The sequence below is a fragment of the Doryrhamphus excisus genome, linkage group LG21 (assembly GCF_037039965.1).
Source record: "Doryrhamphus excisus strain RoL-2023G ecotype Guam linkage group LG21, RoL_Dexc_Guam_v1.1, whole genome shotgun sequence".
NCBI lineage: Eukaryota > Metazoa > Chordata > Actinopteri > Syngnathiformes > Syngnathidae > Doryrhamphus > Doryrhamphus excisus.
The window spans coordinates 13,100,818-13,123,278 of record NC_136377.1 but is presented as its reverse complement, the minus strand read 5'-3'; the positions used below and the strand labels follow the sequence as shown (position 1 = coordinate 13,123,278).

The 22,461-nt window shown below is 43.6% G+C and overlaps 1 protein-coding gene across 3 annotated transcripts; it reads left to right on the top strand.

Moving 5' to 3' along the window:
• Nucleotides 1-105: 105 nt before the first annotated feature.
• Nucleotides 106-21,976, top strand: LOC131137869 (F-BAR and double SH3 domains protein 2-like). Of its 3 annotated transcripts, none has more exons than XM_058086247.2 (20): nucleotides 107-328; nucleotides 1,283-1,380; nucleotides 5,189-5,234; nucleotides 7,271-7,347; nucleotides 7,554-7,698; nucleotides 8,952-9,085; nucleotides 9,395-9,449; nucleotides 9,532-9,660; nucleotides 9,737-9,859; nucleotides 9,931-10,026; nucleotides 13,735-13,851; nucleotides 15,547-15,645; nucleotides 17,428-17,580; nucleotides 17,665-17,802; nucleotides 18,011-18,094; nucleotides 18,188-18,332; nucleotides 18,432-18,670; nucleotides 19,280-19,484; nucleotides 19,555-19,619; nucleotides 20,954-21,976. In XM_058086247.2, the coding sequence occupies exons 1-20, from the start codon at nucleotides 308-310 to the stop codon at nucleotides 21,035-21,037; spliced, it is 2,253 nt and encodes a 750-aa protein (XP_057942230.2). In that variant the 5' UTR covers nucleotides 107-307; the 3' UTR covers nucleotides 21,038-21,976. The 3 variants fall into 3 exon arrangements, with proteins under 3 accessions (XP_057942228.2, XP_057942230.2, XP_057942229.2); XM_058086246.2 differs by having other exon boundaries at nucleotides 108-328; nucleotides 18,188-18,371; nucleotides 18,447-18,670; XM_058086245.2 differs by having other exon boundaries at nucleotides 106-328; nucleotides 17,428-17,802; nucleotides 18,188-18,371; nucleotides 18,447-18,670.
• Nucleotides 21,977-22,461: the final 485 nt, after the last annotated feature.

Below are 22,461 nucleotides of genomic sequence, written 5' to 3'. Positions count from 1 at the left end.
AGATGGCAGGATTTCAGCAAAATTATTTGTAGTATTTTTAAGGTCTTTTATTTTGGAACACGACACGGAAGCTGGTTTAAGTTTGAAGGTTCTACGGAAGTAGTTTCATGAGTCAACATGGCTGCTTGACGTGGTGTGTTTTCTGCTCCCCGGGGCCACAGTAGTGTTTTCATCAACAGGGGCTACCCTCACTATTTACCGGACTGTTCCGTGGCTGGACTTTTCTTTTGTCGACCTTGCCTCGAAGGATTTATCCAGAAAAAAACTTTTCGAACTTTTCTGGTAGTTTTTATGTCCGAAAGGAAGGATGCAACCCCCACCGAGAAAGGTGAGATTTTTCTCCTCGTATAGCCTCCTAAGCTAGCGTTACTTCGACGAATTAATGGTTGCCAGACGACGGCGAGCATCCGTTCTTATTTAACGGTATCAGCCTATTGTATTTTTTCCGCTTAGTTTTATGACAAAATAACCTACGAATGAAAGAAAAGTTGTGTAGGAAAAACTCTCAATTTGCCACAAATGTAGTACATAATGTGGAGGAAAATGGACCCGTTAACTTGTTCCTTCTGGAACTAAACCTTTTCATTTTGTTAGAAAAACAATAGTTCCACACTTGTTTTAGTCACAAGTACAATCGGTCATTGGTTACTTCGGCACATTCTAAAGCAGTTATATTCACTTTTTAAGTTCACTCTTCACTAGCGTCTGCAGCAGATTAAAGCGGCTGCCTTGTAAAAAAAACGTATTTTACTTAAAACTGTTGAATTTGTATTTTCAATCAACACCGATTTTACGATGGAGCCAAACGAGATGACACGCGTACCACATGAGGACGTTCTGCTTTCGATTAACGCATCTTTGGATTTGTGCGACCTTGAATTGACTGATTTCTAATCGAAGTATGGTACCCTTCCTGCAAGAGACGAGTGTGTTTAAAAGTCACAATAACCCACATCAAGTGAAGTAAGTGTAGCACCCCCAAATATGGGGTAAATTAACAATTTACAGCAATATGAGAATGACAGTGAATTGCAGCATACCTTTTTTTATTCCATGGAAAATGTCACCGGATGGGTTTGACCTAACCGCTTATATTTGCATTTATTGAGTCATAGTGAAATGAGATGTAATATAATTGAAACAAGGAAGCACATAGCTACATGAGAAGGATCAAACAGTCACCTCTCCAGAGATGACTTTTGTCTTGTGCCTGTGTTTTTAATTAGCTGTAAGAAAGTTTTCCAAAGCAGCACTCAGTCTTATGTTGTTCTTCTTCCGTCAGGTCCGGGTCACCCAGGAGCTCAAGCACACTCACAACGATCAGATGAGCCAACTGCACATCAAACACCAGACAGAGTGTGACCTCCTGGAGGACCTGAGGTGAGCTGCCAATGTGTCTGTCAACTGTCAACGTAGCAAACGGCAGTGTTGTTCAACTGGAGGCCCACGGGCCAATCCCAGCTCGGGAATGACATCTGACTGGCCATCAGTTTAAAACTTTGGAGTGACTGAACAATGTTGCAGTAGATTCCAAAACATGGCAGAGCATTGTCATACAGAAGATCTTTGATTCACGTTTTTTTTGCAGTAGATGCTTACCAATTGCAGAGCTCTCCTGTCATGTAGACCAGTGGTCTCCAACCTTTTTGAACCCACGGACCGGCCCGTTGGCGAGGGCGGGGCTGTCTCCGCCCCATCTACGGACCCGGGGTTGGGGTCCATATTGAGCACCTCTGACTAGCGTTTTCTGCAGCCGGTGTTTAGAAATAGCAGGGCTCCTGTTATACAGTATAGAGGACCTATGACTGCCATTTTTGACAGTAGTTCCTAAAAACAGTAGAGCACTGTATTTGACTAGAGTTTTTAGGGATGTCACAATACAACTTTTTCACTTTTGATACAATACCAATATTGCATATAGGCCGATGCTGATATCAAATCGATCCGATAACAGCAGGAATCATACATATGCCTTAAACGTATTTTGTAGAATGACATGTCTCAAATAGAGAGCAATATCAGCAACATGTATACAGTAGGTATGAGGGAAAAACTCACTTCCTCAATCTTTGTGGCTGTTTCTGTCGGTGTTGGTTGTTTGAGGGAGAGGGCAGTGGGTTGTTTTTTCACCTGCGTGGTTTGCGAGGAGTACCATTCTCCGTTGTGTGGCGTTTGCATGTTCTCCCCATGCGTGCGTGGGTTTTCTCCAGGCACTCTCCAGTTTCCGCCCACATTCCAAAAACATGCTAGGTTAACTGATGATTCTAAATTGTCCATAGGTATGAATGAGAGTGTGAATGGTTGTTTGTCTATATGTGCCCTGTGATTGGCTGGCCACCAGTCCAGGGTGTACCCCACCTCTTGCCCGAAGTCAGCTGGGATAAGCTCCAGCATACCTGCGACCCTAGTGAGGATAAGCGGCATAGAAAATGGATGAATGGGTTTGCGAGGAGCCTTATGCTGTTTTGTTTTTTTGTGCTGCTTCGGATGAGACTAGTTGGTTGTGAACTTCCCTGATTCTGTGCCACCACACGGGATACTTGCTTGAGATACTTAAAAAAGCAGAGCTCTCTTGTCATATAGAGAATTTCATACAAGCATTTTTTCAGTAGGTCCTTTAAAATAGTGCATCACTGTTATATAGAGGATTTTGTCAGTGGGTGCTAAGAAACAGCAGCGTGCTTTTGTCATATAGGGGATCTTTGTCGAGCATTTTTGGCAGTTGGTAAACATGTTTGATACCATGGTTGATAGCAACCTTTATATTGTCTTTTTCGCTGTTCACTCCCGCTATGCAGCCTTTCCCTCTCCGTTTCTCTGCGGGGATCTATGTGTAGCAAAGGGGTACTCAAAGCTAACAATGTAGCTGCAAGCTGCAAAGGTAACAAGATGAACATTCATAGCTGCACACTTGCTTGAGGGGTCGGTATAGCACAAAAACAATAAGAATCTACAAATAAAGCACTATTAGACACTAAAAACATCACAGAGGATACAGAGCTGCCGTAACTAGTCTTCATTAGGGCGACGCCATCTTGAAACATTTGAAACAAACCTTTGCATCAATATGAACGATATGCTTATTTTTGATACTGTGCTTAAAAGAAATATTGATATTTAAAAAATATCGATATACAGTATATGGCGCAGCCCTACCGTCGATCCTTACAAACAGCAGAGTGCTATCATGTAGAAGATCTTAAGCTAGCCTTTTTAGGTGTTTATCGTTCAAAAACAGCAGAGCTTTCTTGCTATACCGAGAATCTTTGATGAACATTTTTGCAATGGGTACTTAAACAGCAGCACACTCCTGTCCTATAAGAGCTGTCCTCCAGAGGATGTTTGATAAGTGTTTTATTTTGGGTGTTTTTCCAGTTTGTGTTAAATAATGCATGCTTAGCCCATACAAGGTGTTAGAGCAACAAGCGGTATTGTTCTCCAACATGTACGCATTCCAAAGGTTGACAAGTCAAAGGCTGTGGTCATGTTTTCAGCCGCCGTTGACTTGACAGCCCAACGGCTCCCCACTTCCTGTCTGTGGTTGGCGGCAGAGAGCCGAATCTTCCAAACAGCTGGAAGTTAAGGTACCGAGAGCGCCAGATGTTCCGATCGGGCCTCAAATGGCTGGCTGTGGGAGGCTCACGGTCACGCTACGCTCGCCAGAGACAATATGAGGCGAGAGAGTGTCGGAGCTTAGTGGCTCTGTCATTTTGCACGAGCAGTGATTCATCAAACTGGAAATTGCGCCAGGCTGTCAGCAAGGCTTGTGCTTGGGAAAATGACAGGAAGAGCAGAAAGGAAGAGAGACGGAGGGGAGGAAGCTCCCAGGAAGTCGGGCCAGATTGTGTGGCACGCGAGGTGGAGCAGTACACTCAAGTCTGGACATGTTTACTAGCTTAATGATGATTTTTGCTGCAACCGACTTTTCCTGGGGCACTGACCTCTCCCCTCAAGTGTACCTATAAATTAAAGCAGGGGATGGAGGCAGCTTTGTTCTTTTGCCTTGTAAATCCACTCAGATGCCAGTTTAAAGGCAGTCTTTTCTCGCATTCCTTGAGATTTGACAATCGGTGTGTTTAGCTAAGAAATGAAGCAAACAATTGCAAGGGAAACTCACTTAGCCCTTGTTATTTGTCCAATTTGGTTTACAAGGGATGGAATTTTGTGTTAAATGAGCACAGAAGGAAAATGCAAATGGTAGGAATAATAAAAGATCTCCATCATAGACTCGTCGGGATCAGCAGCTTCATTGATAACCACCAGGATTCTTCAATTACTGTATCAATCCGAATATGTGACAACTCGTGAATATAGGCTCACCCACGTCTTAAAAACGAACCAGCTATGTCAGGACAAGGATGTGAGAAAAGAAATACTCAAAAAGAAAAAAAGTTAACATTGCATACATACAGTATATAGACTCCATATTGGATTTGTTTTTTCCATTTCATAAACAAAAGATCAACATCAAAGTGGCTTAGGAAGTTATCATTTTTTTCTATGCCGTAACTCCTTTGTTGCTCTCTAAGTGTACATTGACATTTTCACATTTGGTTTTGATAAAAGGGAGTTTGCATGTTCTCCCTGTGCATGTCTGGGTTTTGTCCGGGTACTCCGGTTTCCTCCCACATTCCAACAACATGCTAGGTTAATTAGCGACTCCAAATTGTCCATAGGTATGAATGTGAGTGTGAATGGTTTTGTCTATATGTGCCCTGTGATTGGCTGGCCACCAGTCCAGGGTCTACCCCGCCGCAGCTGGGATAGGCTCCGGCATGACCGCGACCCTCGTGAGGATAAGCGGTACAGAACACGGATGGATGGAACTCTGGGGCATTTGTACTGTGAAGTACAGTTTTTTTTCCTTTATTTGGGCAAATATATGAATCATGCGGCGGAAAAATACATCGGCAAACCCACACGCGTATTGGGCGATACCGATTCAAGTAAAGAACGCAAACATCGACCGATATATCGCCCGGCCGATGCATCAGTCGATCCTTAGTAGAAATTGAGTTGTATGTAACCAGCAAACGCTCTGATTGAAACGTAGACGACTTGACAGGGGTAAAGAGGAAGTTGTTGTGGGGCCAACGACTAATGGACAACATAATACTTCCTGGAGCTTTGGATGGACAGTTTTCCAGCCATTTTAAATGCCAGATGATGATAATTTTTTCTTTTGCAGGACTTTCAGCCAAAAGAGGGCGTCTGTAGAGCGGGACTATGCCCAGGTAAGAAAACATCCATGTCGTAAACAGACCAAACCATCACTACAGACACTGAAGCGATCTGCCGCAAGCTTCCTGTGGGCCGTCAGCTTGGTTGTTCGAAAACGCGCTTCTCCTCCTTGGCAATGTTGCCGTGTTTTCGTCCCTGTGAGGAATGTCCAGTTCCAATGTGACGAGAGGGAGGGGGGGCTTGTCTGCGGTCCGCCTAGCAACCCAAAGTGTCTTGTCTTGTTTGCCCATCTGCATCATGAGGCAAAGAAGGAAGTGCCTCTGCCGTAGAGGTCGCGCTCTTTGTTTGCTCGTACGTCTGCAGGATTACGTAAAAAAAATAGTGGACCAATTTTCACAAACCTGCTTAACGGATGATGGACTTGCCAGGCTGGCAAAGTTAGCGCATCAACACTTCCGAATAGCCACTGCCTTAATATTACTTTTTCAGATGGCTTTTATACGCTGATACACAATGGGAAGATGTTTGTCTCCAAGTGTCAGCTGCCTTTCTGTTCAGTGTTTTATTCTTTTATTGTCCAAGGTCAACCAAAAGGACCCATTTCTCGGCTGTAATAGTTGTCCACCCTCATATTTGTTCTTATTTGAGCATCTCTGGAGAGAAGAACAATGTACTGAAATGAATAGTAGCGTGGTAATCCTAAACAGTTGGTTGCTGCACCAGCGTTGTTTGTTTCGAAAAGTATCAAAGTCAGTGCATTTTCACCTGTTATCATTTGCATCTTAAAAGTCCCGAGTGTTTTTTTAAGCTCTGAAATGAAAGTGAGGCTGAAAGATTTGCTTGTGCTCCAGTCAATCGGGCACTTTTATCTCCCGTACACCTGCGAGCTGCTTCAGCCAGCGGGGGATTGCTATTCCCATCACACCGAGCCATTCGAATGACCTCCTCTGTTTGGCTCTTCCTCCTCCAAGTGCTCTTATTCAGACGCGTCTGCTTAGCCCAGTTCAGTCGCGCATTCTCCCTTCATGTCACTCTCACAATGGGCCGATTTGTTGCGGTTTTCTGGGCTTGGCACCAGGACCAAGGGCGCCAAGGTTCAGAGGCACCTTGACCAACTGCGTCTATCATCTCACAGGAGTACATCCTTTCAGCAGCCATTAGATCATATTTTCTCGAGGGACAATACTACAGCTGTACAAACGAAGCTTGTACAGTCGTCCCTCGCCACGCCGTGGTTCAAATTTTGCAGTTTCATGCTTTCACGTTTTTTTCAAAAGTATAGACTTTAACCATAACACACGACCAAATCAATCAATTGGGATCAGGTGTCTGGGTTAAAAAAAAACGTTAAAATTTGTCTTTGGTAGAGAATGAGTTATATATCGTGCTTTGTGTTTTTGTGCGTTGTTGTTGAATACGGCCCATTATTCTCCTAAAAGGGCTACCAAAACCGTGACATAGTATCGTAAAGCAATTGTTTTTATTCATTATCCAATAACCATCATCAAAATTGTTTCGTCAATTCCAATGGTTTTTGCCCACATATAAGCTGTATGTGATTTTTTTGTTTTCATGTCAGTGGGAACAATTCCTGTATTTTCAAATGTGACTCGGGCCCCTGTTCTTCTGTACAGTAGATATAAATCAGACATGTATGTGATCTACTGCAGTCTGAACGGCCGGGTTGCGTGTATCCAAACGCCTCACCTTTGTGGGATACTGTACCGCTGATATATCAATCAGGCCTTGTTTTTGTGCCGCTTCCTTTTAAATGTTTACTCTCTTCTGCTATTTCGATTTCTGTATGGTTAACCTCACCGTTGGCGGGGGAGCAGAATTTCAACATATCTTCATGGCTCAATTTGGCATCCCGTGAATTAAGGCTTTCTCCGCCACCCCCATCTCACCAAAATTGCACGGAAGAAAAAGCAGAGATGAGGTGAAAGAGTAAATGCAGTGGCAATCCCTGCGCCATTTAAGCATGGAGCTGGCTGCTTTCCAGATATAATTAAGGAAGGTCACAGACGGTTTCGGGAAATGTGTGCCGGTGTCAAAGGTGAACATGTCGTCATAGCTTTGTCTCCTCCAGGCCCTGCAGAAGTTGGCCAATCAGTACCTAAAGAGGGAATGGCCCGGCAGCCTGTCGGAAGAAGAAGCAGATCACAGGTGAGGTGAAAGGAGAGGATTGTTGCGTCCTCTGTGGGTGCACCATGCCGATCGGAGGTATCCTCTTACACTCTGTGAAACTCTGCACGTCTCTTTTTCCTCATTGCTCTATTTGGCCCACAAACTTCCTCCTGGGTATGCAGAAATGCTTCCACACTGTTGCTTCAGCTGTGTAAAACAAGTGTGTGTGTGTGTGTTTGGTGCAGGAACATGTATTGCGTCTGGAGGGCCTACTTGGAGGGTACAATCCAGGTCACCCAGGCCAGGATGAGCGCCTGCGACAACTACAAAGTGCAGGTTGCCGACCCCGCCAAGACAGCAAGGTTGCAGAAGGAGCAGCAGCTGCGCAAGGTAGTACGGAGCGTGGCGACAAGGGTCAATCTGGCGACTTGAGCTCGGGTTTCTGTCACTCGTTACACAAGCTCCCAAATGTTTGGACAGCTTCACTCATGCCGTTTAGGTCAGGTGTCCGTCCCTTCTTCCTCCAGGGTCCAACTAGGACAAGTGTGGCTCTGCTGCATTGTTAAAACATCATTTACGACGAAGCCTAGTCAACTGGCAGTCCACGGGCCAAATCCGGCTTGGGGATTACGTCAGACCTGACCTGAGAGCGCCTAACATTTTTTATCTTTGGATCTTTGACTAGCATTTATCTTAGTAGATCCTTAAAAACAGCACAATGCTGCTGCAGAGCTGAGGTCCTGGGCTGAGGTGGTCCGCGGACCACATTCGCCCACTAAAGCTTTACCTTTGGCTCACTAAGTGTCACCTGAATAATGTGGGGTGTCTAAACCTTTTTACATTTTACAACCCTTGTAGAGGCTGCACAGTGGTCAAGTGGGCTCCAGCATACCCGCGACCCTACTGAGGACAAGCAGCATAGAAAATTGATAGATGGACGACCATGTAGATATGATGATGGTTTTTACATTTCAAGAAAAATAGTTCACATCTCAGTTTTGTGTTACAAGGAGTACTATAATTAATGTGAACGTTTTTTTCTCATTTGGTCAATTTTCACACATTTTAACTTTTTTCTCATACATTTTTTTGGTACTATCATGTCTTTATTCTTCTAATATTTTTACTTTATTATTGTAACTTTTACTCAGCGTAATTTTTGTAAAATTGCAACTGTATTTTTTGTTTTGCATAATATCATGCAAAACAATTATGCAATATTATATTTAAATATGGTTTTGTATTAACTCTTTTTACAGATTTTTCAAGTCACACAGAATATTGTCCTTGAGTAAAAGAAACATTAGACTTCAATCTTCATCAGAAAAAAAAAAACAATTTTCTAATCTTTAATAATCAGCAGTAGAACATAGGTCAGTTTCAGCAAATTATCAGTTCTCAACAAAAAGGGAGAAGCATAAGTTTAACTTTGACACAAATTAATTTTTTTTACAAATATAATACCATTAACTATTAAAAATGTTTGCTAAATTTGCAACTGAGCTGTGTGTGTGCATGCGTAACCACCTCCTTGCAACACGGCGAGATGCCTTATGCACTACAGGTCATGTAAGTAGTAGTCATGTGTTCCAAAGAAAGGAGCCCACAAAATAAGATGCCATCTTGTTTCCGTGTGTCACCAGTGTATTGAGCAGCTTACCACCATCCAAGCTGAGCTACAGGAGTCCGTCAAAGACCTGACCAAGAGCAGGAAGAAGTACCAGGAGGCAGAGACCATGGCGCAGGCCGTGCGGGAGAAGGCCGAGCTGGAAGCCAAGTGAGTATACACAGCTTATCAAATTGAAAAATCTGCTGACACGCCACCCTCTGTCGGCCATTTGCTAACTTACTAGCGAGGCAGCAGTGCCGCCAAACAAACAAGAGTGGAGCGTGACGACACCACACATGGAAAGCCAAATATTAAAGCATAATGGCTCTCTGGCCACCACAGCTGACTGCTGCTCATAAATTACAGTCTGTGTGTTGACGGCCTCAACCTGTTAAAGATGTATTCTGTAGTGCAGCGACTATAATACGTGTTGCTAATTGTTTACATGCTGCACTTGATGTTGTCTCTTGCGTACAGGTCCAAGCTGAGCCTCTTCCAGTCCAAATCTAGTCTGCAGAGGGCAACTGTCAAGGTACATATGAGCTATTTGCACCCCAAAAATCCAAAAAAGACAAGCTCCACTCAGTTTTCCTGACAGAATTCCTACATTCCAGCTGAAAGCCAAGAGGAGCGAATGCAACTCCAAAGCCACCCACGCCAGGAACGACTACCTTCTCACGCTAGCAGCCGCCAACGCTCACCAGCAGCGCTACTACAACACCGACCTCAGCGACTGCCTCAAGGTGCACTGTGGCGCCACATGTCTCCATGGAGATGAATTGACAGCTTTGAATTACGGAGGGGGTTCTGCACCTGCAGGTGTTGGACGGCAGCATTTACGAGCAGGTGAAAGATTACCTGGGGTCGCTGTGTCAAACTGAGCTGGAGACCTACCAGGCCGCACACAACGTCTTCAGCCGGCTCTCCAACAGCTCCAATGGGGTAGGCCTCCACGGCTGTCGATGCTTAAAGTCCAGCACAGTGCCACAAAGCATTTGTGTCTTTTGAAATAGGTGATGCAGGAGTTCCATCAGCAGATGTTTGTGCAGAAGAATCCCATTTTCCAGAAAGTTGCAGACTTCTCCTACCAACCCATTGAAACGGATACGGTAAAATATTCAAATGTTTGGATTCCTAACAAAGTTTTGATGTTCCATTTCAAAAAATGATTCAATGATTCAAGACAAAAGCGGAGTGTTATACCCCTACCTTTTTATATGTGTGTTTTATGACTGTAAATCTGTCCGTAGTGGCACTGAGACATTTAACAAGCAGCCTCATAGAAAACTCAAATGATCTCATGTCAACTGTGGACTTTGATCGCATGGCAAACATCTGCGGTGTTTGCTGTCGTTACCGGCGAGCAGCTCAACATGCAACGTGGCTTTAATGCGAGTGACGTGGTTTCGTTTTCAGACGGACATGAGCAAAAATGTCTTAGTGGAAGGGGAAAACAGGGGCCTTGTCCAGCAGCAATGTTTTGAAGCCTCAGTAAGGAACAATTGTGGCTAGGAAATAATTTAAGTGACACAGAGTTTGGGTCAGCAGTGAATAGGAGTCCTGGTTGGTCCACCGTTATAGGCCGCTAAAATAGGCAATGCCGGGTTGCCATGGTGTGGAAGTCCATTGGGAGCGGTGCTGGTTGTACAGCCTGACAGCTGCAGGAAGAAAGGACCTGCGATATCGCTCCTTCACACACTTGGGGTGAAGCAGTCTATCGCTGAAGGAGCTCCTAGTGCTGTCAAAGTAGCTTAGCCAACACCCTCCTCTCTCCCACCACCTCCACTGGGTCAAGGGGGCAACCCAGGGCAGAGCTGGCCTTCCTGATGATCTTATCCAGTCTCTTCCTATCCGCAGCCGAAATGCTGCTGCCCCAGAAGACCACTCCCTGGAAAATGGCTGAAGCCACAACAGAGTCATAGAACGTCTTGAGAATGGAATTGAGATGGAATTCCAAATTGTATGACCTCGGAAGTATTTGGAATTAGAGATTTCATTTGTGTTTACTTGTGATTTACATCGATATTTTGAGTCTTTCAGGGCGATGGTTCGAGCGTGTCGTTTTGTGCAACTTAAGAGGATTATTTAGTAATAACATGTACAATGTTGTGAAGCAGGCTTCACTACGCATCTTAAAATAATGATAACATATACAATGGTGTGAGGCAGGCTTCACTACACATCTGAAAATAATGATAACATAAAATGGTGTGAGGCAGGCTTCACTACAAATCTTAAAATAATAACACGTGCAATAGTGTGAAGCAGGCTTCACTACACTATCTAAAAGTAAAGCAGGAGCTGTAAGTTTGATCATTTTGTTTTTCTTCAGTGATTATGCTACCCTAGCATGATGCCACAGTGAAAATGTGAGTGTGTTAGCACTGTAGCATCACATAACAATGCTAGTGTTGCTAACGTTTGTGTCCTCCTGTGCCACTCCTTAATGTTACGTTGGTGTTTGTGGACAAGTACAGAGTTTCGGTGTATATACTGTAATAAAAGTGGATAAAGTACATAAAACACACACACTCATGACACGGTGTGTTTCCAGTAGGGCTTACTTTAATATTCTAACATCGCCACCTAGATTTCGTACATAACAGTATTGTGGAATTTATTTCAAGTGCCCAGGTGTATTTCTGTCAGTTGGCTATCAGATGGGACTTTGTGACTGTATTACATCACTCAGTCCCACTTGTGGTCTTTATCAAGGTCTTTAGCCGTGTGACCTTTGCCTCACACGTCTTGCTGTCTATATTGGTAGGTCTCATGGAGCTGTCCTCTTACACAACCGCTGATGACTATTTTTTATCCCCTCACTGTATTTATGTCTCTCTCTCTCTCACACACACTCACGTCTTCACCAGCCCTCCGCGGCGCACGTCCACACTGGACAATTTGTTCATACTGCAAACGGTGGCGTTGTTTTCCTTGGACGTCAAACAAGCGGCAGCCTGTTCCTAAAGAAAACATTAACGGTGGGCACACAAAAACCCCGCCCTCCCTTCCCCTACCCTCTCCTCTCCTCGCGCCGCTTTGGCCAGACGGAGGGATCCGGTAAAGGGGACGGAGCCCAAAAGCAAAGCGTGAGGGAGGGCCAGGAGGTAGGCCGGCCCCTGTGAACAAGCCATGTGTGAAAAGGAGCCATTGTGAGTGGGCCTCATCGCAGTGCACCGACCTTCCCCGCCCCTCCAAACACACACTGATGCTGTCATGTGGAAACATCTTAATGCAGGTTCTGTGTTCCCCCACAAGAACTTAAACATTTTGGCTCAATCGCAGCGAAGTCAGCTGCTTTGCATGCCTTCATTGCTCAATTAAGAGACGCTATTTCCATCACATGACATCATGTTTCTGGAAGGAATGTATTCCTCCGTGGCTAACACACTCCTCTTCTTCTTCTTCTTCTCTTGTCTCTTCATCTGTTTCCTTGTCCTGGCACAAGACTTTCCTCAGCCACAAAGCAAAGAATGTCAGGAAGTCACATCAAAACGTAGCCAGTCTTGATCCCAGATCCGGCCCATGAATGCCGTCAGAACAGCCAACTAGATGAATATGAAACTTGGTAGCATTTCAGTTGGTCTTTAAAGAAACGGCTGATCACATCTTTCACATGGAGAATTTGGAGTAGCATTTTTGCAGCAGATTCCTAGTAATATCTTGCCTAGTAAGATCTTTGACGAGCATTTTTGCAGAAGGTTGTAAAGAACAGAAAAACACTCCGGTTTCTGAGGTTCTTTGACTCGCATTTTTTGCAGTAGATTCTTAAAAATAACGGATCACTTGTTTTTATAGCAGATGGAACAGTAGGTCCTCAAAAACAACTGCGCTCTGATGTATATAGGAGATCTTTGACTAGCATTCTTGCAGTAGATTCTTAAAGAGTCATAAAGAAGATCTTAGACGAGTGCCATTTCAGTAGTGCTATATAGAATCTTTTGTGTTTTTGGCAGATTCCTAAAAATTGCAGATCCTTTCCGGTTTAAATTGGACATACGTATGTGACCAGGGTTTTTTTGCAGTAGGTCCCTAAAACAGCAGAACAATTCTGTCATGAAGTGCTAGTCAAGTGCTTTTTTTCCCCACTTTTCTGATCTATAAATGTGGTTTGAATGTTGTATTTGCGTGTTAAATGATGCCAAAGTGGGCGGATCGGCGGTCGAGTGGTTAGCACGCAGACCTCACAGCTAGGAGATCAGGGTTCAATTCCACCCTCGGCCATCTCTGTGTGGAGTTTGCATGTTCTCCCCGTGCATGCGTGGGTTTTCTCCGGGTACTCCGGTTTCCTCCCACATTCCAAAAACATGCTAGGTTAATTGGCCACTCCAAATTGTCCATAGGTATGAATGTGAGTGTGAATGGTTGTTTGTCTATATGTGCCCTGTGATTGGCTGGCGACCAGTCCAGGGTGTACCCCGCCTCTCGCCTAAAGACGGCTGGGATAGGCTCCAGCACCCCCTGCAACCCTGGTGAGGAAAAAGCGGTAGAAAATGAGTGAATGAATGATGTCAAAGTTTCAGACAATGAGGTTAGCGCATTTGGAAGTGAGCCCTGAAAGAAGTTTGGGATGGCTCTGATGGCTCAGTTTCAGAGCACTGGGAGCCAGTGGAATAAATAGTAACCATTTTGGAAATCCAGCTGGAATAGGTGTAGATTATGGAAGATCTAGAAATCTTTATGTGTGGGTTGTGGTGTGTCGCTGCCAGCAGTACTGAGACCACACCTCAGTACAACGGGACCAAAATTGGCTTGATGAAAATCTTTGATTTCTGCATGTGTTGTGAAAAACTTTATTTTTTTTAATTCTCCTTTAGGTGACGCATCTGCTGAAAGAGAGCGGCACGGCAGAGGAGCACAGCCTTGACAAGGAGGCCAGGAAATGGGCGAGTCGCGTGGCTCGGGAGTATAAGAGCATCATCCACACACAGAGGGTAAGACATCACACCTTTTACTATGTTTACATGTACTCTCTTCCATTTTCATGGCTGCATGGGAAGTCCCTGTTTGCATGCACTTTGTCCAGGTGCATTAGTTTGCTGTGTCTCCAAAGCACTGGATGACGCTTAGGCTCCTTTCAACACAGATAAATGTATGGCTAATTTATTTTCATAACTATATTTACATGAATATACTTTTGTGGAATTAACACATGCGCACCAGAGCAAGCATGACGGAAGCATAGTGGAGCACCCCCACACGATCACAGACGCTCTTTTCTAACTTCATTTAAGCAGTACAGCAGTACAACTCCAACAGGCTACAGTATATATGTTTTTCCACACCGATGGCCACAAAAGGTTGCGCTAGACTTGTGTGCCAGTGTCTACTCTCATCACTCCTGTACCACTGAATATGTACAATGTAAACATCAACCTACACAGACAACAGAAATACGGAACACAAATGCCCTCAGAAAGAAAGTCATATTTTGAATGTGTACCAATATTAAAACATACGGCACATGCCAAAGTACTAGCTGGTCATTTCTTCGTGTCAGCAGTAGTTGATGTGCCACCTGCTGCTAAAATGCTTTGTTTTGATGTAATGTAAAATAATTAATAATAATTAATAGTGATTAATCACCAGTAGCAACTATGCCCATTTTTACTGTATTTACTTAACAAACATAACCAACAGGACAGGATTATATACCGTATTTCCCAGACTATAAGTCCTGAAGTACGTATAAACTGCACCAGCCAAAAATACACAATGAAGAGGTTGATCAAATCAGAGACCTTCTATCGTGTAGTAATATCTTTTGTAGTAATAACAATACAATGGAGAACGTGAATAGAATGTAACGTGAATGGGTGCTATGTTAATGTAACATTAACAGTTATTCACATAACTAAACAACATAAGATAACTGTTTTACATTTTCTCCCAAAATATACAGCTGGTACTTTGGTATGTGCTGTATGCTTTAATATCGGTACACATTCAATAATATGACTTATTATGACTGAAGGCCAGCTCTATTGATGACTGTAATCAATGGTAGTGTATCCATGCAAGATGCAAGTGGTTCCCAATCGCATAATCTAACTATGTTAATCCCACCCAACACCATCTAATTAAGGCAGGAGTGTCAAAAGACATTGCAGGTTTTATTTCCAGCCGGTCACTAAAGCAGGCGATTTGAATGATTATTTTAATGATGGCTTGAGGGAAGGAGCTCGTCAATTAAATCACCTGCTGGAGAAACTGGTTGGAAAGAAAAGCTGCAGTGCGTCGGTCCTCTGTTGACACGTTGGAATTAAGGTGTTTACATGTGTTTTAAAACAACTGAATTGATGCAACAACGCTATGTTTTTTTAATGCGCTGATAGTAATATTGATATCAATGAGGTGAGGGCTAAAATAGGACACACAATTTAGGTCAGTCCAATAACACCAAAGGCCAAATTGTAAAATGTAGCCCATAATATGCACGTGGGAGGAACATGAATGGAGTTCATAATCACCACATCATGCATGACTTCATTTAGGAATTTTTTTTCCTCCCAGCACACCAGGATAGTACAGTGTGATTCCAGTAACCAAGAAATGACTCACAGCCAATACACTCGATGCAGAGTGATGGATGTCTTTCCCTCTTTTTGCCATGTGTGGTTTGTTTGCAGGTCCTGGAGGAATTTGGCGCTCAGGAGAACGTGGAGCACAACGCGGGGGAGCTGGAGACCAAGATGGAAGTGGCCCGGCAGAGTCTTCGGAGGGCCGAGGTAACATCCGCTGGAGTGTGGAGTGTTGTTTACAGTGTGGAGTTGCAGGTTCTGTTGCAAAAACTGGTCCAGCACGCCACCTTCTGGTTGAAAAGCAGAATCACACTTGCATATTTTTTAAACATCAGTTGTGGGTAAATCTAAACTCTAAAATGGCAATGGTTTAAGTTTATTTGGACGTGCAAGTTATAATGGAATACATCACATAATACAGTTCTACGTGTCCAAAAGGACATCTGTTTCTATTACATTTATTCACTTCCTGTATTTCATATGTGATCTTTTTAATAGAGAAAAGTGTTAAGGTAATGTCATAGTATGCTAATATAATTGTCAAGGTTTTCCACAATCATCATATATAATGATGATGCATTGTTTAAGTTTCTTACTCAATCCTGAAATGTTGTGGGTTTTTAACGTTGTTCTGGCATATGAGTGTTTTAAGTTTAGTTTTTCCCTGAGATCATATTTCGCCTCTCTTCTAGAAAAATAGTGTATGACATTTTTGGGTAATAGATTATTGTCATGTTTATGCATGATTTTAGCTGTTTTGAAATTGACTAAATCGGCAAATGTTTTTTTATTTTATTTGTATGTTCTCCATACACGGCATTATGGATTATCCTCACTGATCTTTTTTGCAGTACATTTGAAGATTGCTTTTATATATCCACACAATGAGTTAGATATGGTAGAACCAGAGAAGAATAAAAAGTATGAAGTGATTTGTGGTCAAGAACAAATTTAGCTTTATTCAATACTGAAGTATTTCTCGCCACCTGATGTTGTATGTAGATGATGTGAGATTTGCAGCGAATTCTTTTCATCTATTATGATTTCCCCAAATGTATTTTCTTTCACCCTTTCAGTGTATATGCATATGCGTGTCCTTTCTGCTGGTACCAAATAGCATTATTTTATTTCGGGTCAAGGATTATCTAGTTTATCAAAGCATATCTTTTTAGTATAGCCATAGACTCCTGCGGTACTCCACACGTAATATGTACACTTGCAGATGTGTGTTCTCCTAGCTTTACGTATTGCTTCCTGTTAGCAATGTAGCTTTTAACCCTATTCAAAACGAATCCTCTGATTCTGGACCTTTTCTATTTTGTAATTAGGATGTTATTAATTGTATGGAAAGCTTTTCTCAAATCCATAAATGGCTGCACAGTTTCTGTGGTTTATGGAGTCCATAATTTCCAATGAGTGCCATGGAGGTGTTAGCTCTGTATCCGTGTAGGATATCCGCGAGTAATTCATTCTTAATAGATTTGTCCTTCTTCATTATTTTAGAAAATTCATTCATTCATTTTCTACCGTTTATCCTCACGAGGGTCGCCGGGGTGCTGGAGCCTATCCCAGCTGTCTTCGGGCCAGAGGCAGGGTACACCCTGGACTGGTGGCCAGCCAATCACAGGGCACTTATAGACAAACAACCATTCACACTCACATTCATACCTATGGACAATTTGGAGTGGCCAATTAACCTAGCATGTTTTTGGAATGTGGGAGGAAACCGGAGTACCCGGAGAAAACCCACGCATGCACGGGGAGAACATGCAAACTCCACACAGACATGGTATTTTGGGTGGTAAATGTGTGTTTGTTTCTTTCAGCTTTTTCATTACAGAGTCGCCACAGTGGATCTTTTTGAGCCTTATATGTGATTAATTAATTAAATATGACTATAAAACTGTGATACATAATTGTATAGCTATGGATAAAAAAAATGATCTTGACATGATTACCAAACAGCTGTTATTTCTGTTACCATGGCAGATGATTAAAGCGAAAGCAGAGGCCCGCCTGGACTTGCTGAGGGAGGCGGGCATCACCGTGGAAACGTGGGTGAAGAGCGCCATGAACCAAGTGATGGAGGAGCTGGAGAACGAACGCTGGAACAACCTGGGCAGCCATGACCCTTCGCTATCCGTAAGATCCCGCTATCCCTCCGCCCTCTCAGGCCCTACGTTTCATATACGTGGCTGCTGGAAGTTCCTGTTTTGGTTTTGGAAGGGAACCGCCGACCTGGAGCGAGAGGAGGATGAGGAGGAGACGGAGGACAGCGGTGAGGTTTTGGATGACAGCAGCTCCAGCCCCTCCAGTACACTGAAGAACTATCCCCTCACGTGCAAAGTACTCTACTCCTACAAGGTGTGCTACCCTCCCTCTTGGTGATCAACCCTTTCCTACCCATGGCCACATACAGACAAATCAAAGGACGCCTGTGGGGGTGGGGGTGATATTTTAGATATATTAGGTTTTCCCATATAGAGAAAAATGTACAAATGCCTAGCTTGAATAGGTAATAGCGTGTTTTATAAACGGCAATGTGAAGAACATGTTATCTTTTTGTCCTCAGGCCTCCCAGCCCGATGAGCTCACCATCGAGGAGCAGGAAATCTTGGAGGTCATCGATGACGGTGACATGGAGGACTGGGTGAAGGTGCTGTTTGTTGTTCCACCTCCACCCTTTTGTACGTTTTCTTTCACGACCACCATCATCATCATCTGAGGGTTTTTTTTGTTTCCTTCCTAGGCCAAGAACCGGAGTGGACAGGTGGGCTACGTCCCAGAGAAGTACCTGCAGCTGCCGTCCACCAACAGCCTGCTGAGCATGCTGCAGTCTTTGGCCGCGCTGGACGCCCGATCCCATTCCTCCAGTAACTCCACAGAACCCGAAAGTGAGCTCCCAACTGGCTCCGTCAACGGCGACTCTAGCGGTGAGGCCGTAATTAAATTCTTACCTTGCTCTGTTCTGGTCGCCCTTGACCCCACTCAAGCTCGGCCTCCCACAGTGTCCTTCGCCAAGGCCCTGTACGACTACACCGGACAAACAGAAGACGAGCTCTCCTTCCCTGAGGGCGCCATCATCCGCATCCTGAGCCGGGAGACCCACGAGGACGACGGCTTCTGGGAGGGCGAATTCAACGGCATCGTTGGCGTCTTCCCTGCCGTTCTGGTAGAGGACCTGGCGAGTGGCAGCGAGAACGGAGATGGACAGCGAGAGGGCAGCACTCGGGTATGGGCGTGAGAAAATGTCATTTTAATCATTGTCAAAGATCTTTCACTTGCATGTTTGGAGTCAGCCCTTCAAGTAGAGACAATCTTTTCCACCAATTATATATATATATATATATTAACTTATATATAGATATATATATATTAACTCATTCAATCTCAGATGTTTTTAATCTTTCAATGTTTGTACTTGGAGCATGATCTTTAAGCAGATTTATGGTTGCTTTTACATCAATTGACAGCAAGTTTTATACTAACGCATTCAATTTCAGACATTTTTTAAAAGCTGTCCCTCTCAGTGCTGCCCAATTTTGATGATTTTGACTGATTTTTCAAGGACACAGAAAATAGTGTTCCCTGGCTATATAGACGTGGAATATACCAAAAGAAAGGTTAGCCTCTCTTCAGGAAAAAAAGTTGCTTTCCACCTTTTTCCCCTTCTTTAGCAATCAGCAGTAAAACATCTGTAAGTTTCTTGTATTAGATTTAATAGAATTCTTAATTAGCCTGAATTGCACCCTCTGGTGGTTGCTAAGCGCCTACAGTCACCACAACCTTGTTTAGGCTACTGCTACCAAAGTCTGTATTAACCCTTTCATTTCTGTCTTAGTCTTCTCCCTGCTCGCTGGCCCACTGCGAGCGTTCCCCCCGTAGCCCTTTCCACTCTGGGCCGCTCCACAGCAGCCCGCTGCAGACGCCCACCCTGTCGTCGACGCAGTCCAGCCCCTGCAGCGCCACAGCCTCGCCCATCGGCCGCCCTCCTTCCTATCACAATGGTCACCACAGGCCGGCGCCGCACAAAAGCCCCTTTCACAGTACGTTTGGGCCAGCGTGTACTACACTGTATCACCAACATGAACTAAACTTGGGTTTGCCTGGCTTCAGGTCCCGCCCAAGAATCCCCTCAACCTCCCAAATACCCGGAGGGTGGCTCAGGCACCATCCGACCTGTGAGTAAACATCTTCATAAGCATCTGTTCCTCTGTACTGTATCTATTTGACTCAACGCAGCTCTACTTGCTATTGCTCCTTCTGTGTCAGCCAAAGCACCTTTTTTAGTACCTAGCCAGCCGGGGTACCAAACCTGCCCAACCGAATTCCTATGCTGCACGTTCTAGCTGTGTCATACTCCACAGTTACACTTTACTGCAGTGGCCCTCATTCTCCTTGTGAATAATGTGTCGCTTTGTGTAAATACAGAATGCTGCCCTTCTCTTCCAGAACGGTACCTACTTGCTGGTGCTGCGTTTTAGCTAGCAAACTTTACTTTACATGCAAATAATAATTTATTACAATATAACACCATGAACTATTAACAGTTTTCACTTTTGCAACTGAACTGTGTGTGTGCGTTAAAATTTCCCATCAATGCGTGGGGGGGACACAACAACGCGCTATGACTTTTCACTTCCTGTTTGCTGTGCAGTGTGTATTTTGGTGGGGTTCTTATACAAGCCATTCTTACGGCACCAAACATCATCTTTTCTTCAGTTGCATCATCAGCTCTTTTTGCCACACGTGCAAAAAACTTATAAATACCACATTAATAAGTCTTTGGTAGTGAATGAGTAAAGGTAGAAAGAATCCAAACCTGCATGGCCCAATGAGGAAGTGACATCCTTGCTGTAAAAGCTTCATTTCATGTCTCTACTCAATGATGTTAGCAAATAGCACTGGGGCAGAAAATATTGGATGTTACAGTAAAGTCTCGTTATATCGATATCGGTTATAACGAATTATTACTTATTACGATACTATTTTCATTTCCCGGCAAATTTCTAGTCTTTTATGATATAATTAGTTCCGTTAGTACGATACCCGGTTATTATGATAATCCGGTTACTACGATGCCCTTTTCATCTCCCGCCAGCCAATTTGGTCTGCTTATATCGATACAAAAGCAGCTTAAATCAATCTTTGCTTAAGGATTTCAATACCAAAATAGAACACGGCGAACAGCTGCTTCCAGTCAACTTTATTTTTCACACTCAGAGTGCAGCACACACACCGATTCCCGCACTTCCTGGTTCACAGGTCATGCTCAACCCGCCCCACATAGCTGGCCAAACACATGCCTGCAACAGAAGAACCAACTGACATAGCATACACACCTATTCCAACGAAGACACAAGCGTACAAATACATGTATTTAATTGTGTTGTATTCAGATATCTTTTATCGCTTTCCATTCCACTTTCTCATGCACTCAAAATCATGATTACATTTTTTTTAATGATCTGTCCAAGTTGATACTAATTTTAAAGCATTGATGTTTGTTTTCCAGGTCAGAGCGGCACCCCCGCCCCCGAAGCAGCACCCACGGGGACAGGTCAAGCGGCGGGAGGAGGTGGAGATCACGCTGGTGTGAAGGCCAAGGCAACGCCGAGTACCCCCACCCTCAACGCTCCCTGAGGACACTTTGGAGAAAGCTTCCTTCACTGGAAGAAGACTGCGGTGCCTTTTTCCCTTTTTCGGGACAGAATCTACTTGTCCTAAAAAAAAAGACTCATCATTCAACCCAGAATACACAATGTACAGTAGCCACTGCTTCATTTTGGTTCCAATTCTGTTTCAATCCAGTTTGTGTCGGAACGGCTGACGGGGGGGGGGGGCGGGACGAGGCTGGTCCTGGCCACCGCTCCCCCCTCCTGTCCTTCCCCAAACTCGTAGCTTGTGCAATGTTCGGAAAGACTAACGGACCCCATCCTCTTTTATCTCTATTGGTTTGCAACACCTTTAAAGGTAATGCAACGTTCATTTTAATTCAAATTAATTTTAATTCTGACGTGGAAGCGTTCATTTAAGGAGGGACTCCTACCTGATTTAAAGGGAAAGCAAATCTATACTGTCACAATGAAAGCACTTTTCGATGTCTTCGTATTCCTTCTCAGTATTGATCTGTTGTGGATGCTACATTGTTCATGTTTTATTTCCAACATGTCTCCTTTGTTTACCGGCCTGTATTGGTATAAATACTTGTATCGTGTTATTTAGCCTTAAGTAGACATCATAGCGTCTTATAGGTAACAACCTATTGTTTTCTTTTTCAACCATTTTAGTTTACAGAGAGCTTGGAGATGGATATCTGTACAAATGTTAGTGTTTGTAACTTTAGCGTTTAGAGTTAGGATTTAAATAAAACTATTTAGTTCATCTAAAACCGCAGAAAAAGAGATATCTGTCAGCCATGTTGCTGTTTCTCGTTGATCTCCTTGAGATCTGAATGACATCAAACTTATTTTTGAAGTTTGCATTTACCGTCTTGTATTGAAAGAAAAAATAAAGAAGCTTTGTTTTGGTCTCTATATTCCATGTTTAGTTCCACAATGTTCTTCACATTTACACACAAGTGGGTGTTTAACACTATTTATTGTATAGAAAGAAATGTGAAATAAAGATACAGTAGCTTAACGCGATGATAGTGATGTTCTATTGTAGACCGAATTATGTTTTGATCCCCCTTCCTTGCTACTAGGGGGCTGCAGTGACCCCCCAGCCCTCTAAAATGTCCCATCACAAATTCAACCTAGGAATGACATCAGACCGCTTCAAAACTAGCAACTAACATTTCAAAAACGTTTTTTATATAGAGAGGATCTTTGGATCATTTTTTCATGATGCTCTTAAAAACAGCAGAGCACTCCTGGCATATAGAGGATCTTTCACTTGCATGTTTTTCATGATGTTCTTAAAAACAGCAGAGTACGCCTATATTTTTTTAAGTAGGCCCTCAAAAAGCCCCCACCACCCCCACCCCGTTATCTAGGACGTTTGTCTATCATGTTTTGCAGT

Bases quoted from the DNA above. Each gene is read 5' to 3' on its own strand.
- LOC131137869 (XM_058086245.2), top strand. From the start codon at position 308: ATGCAACCCCCACCGAGAAAG. The intron at 13,852-15,546 runs GTAAGACATCAC...GTTTGTTTGCAG, and splicing joins GCATCATCCACACACAGAGG to GTCCTGGAGGAATTTGGCGC. The intron at 18,671-19,279 runs GTATGGGCGTGA...TTTCTGTCTTAG, and splicing joins AGCGAGAGGGCAGCACTCGG to TCTTCTCCCTGCTCGCTGGC.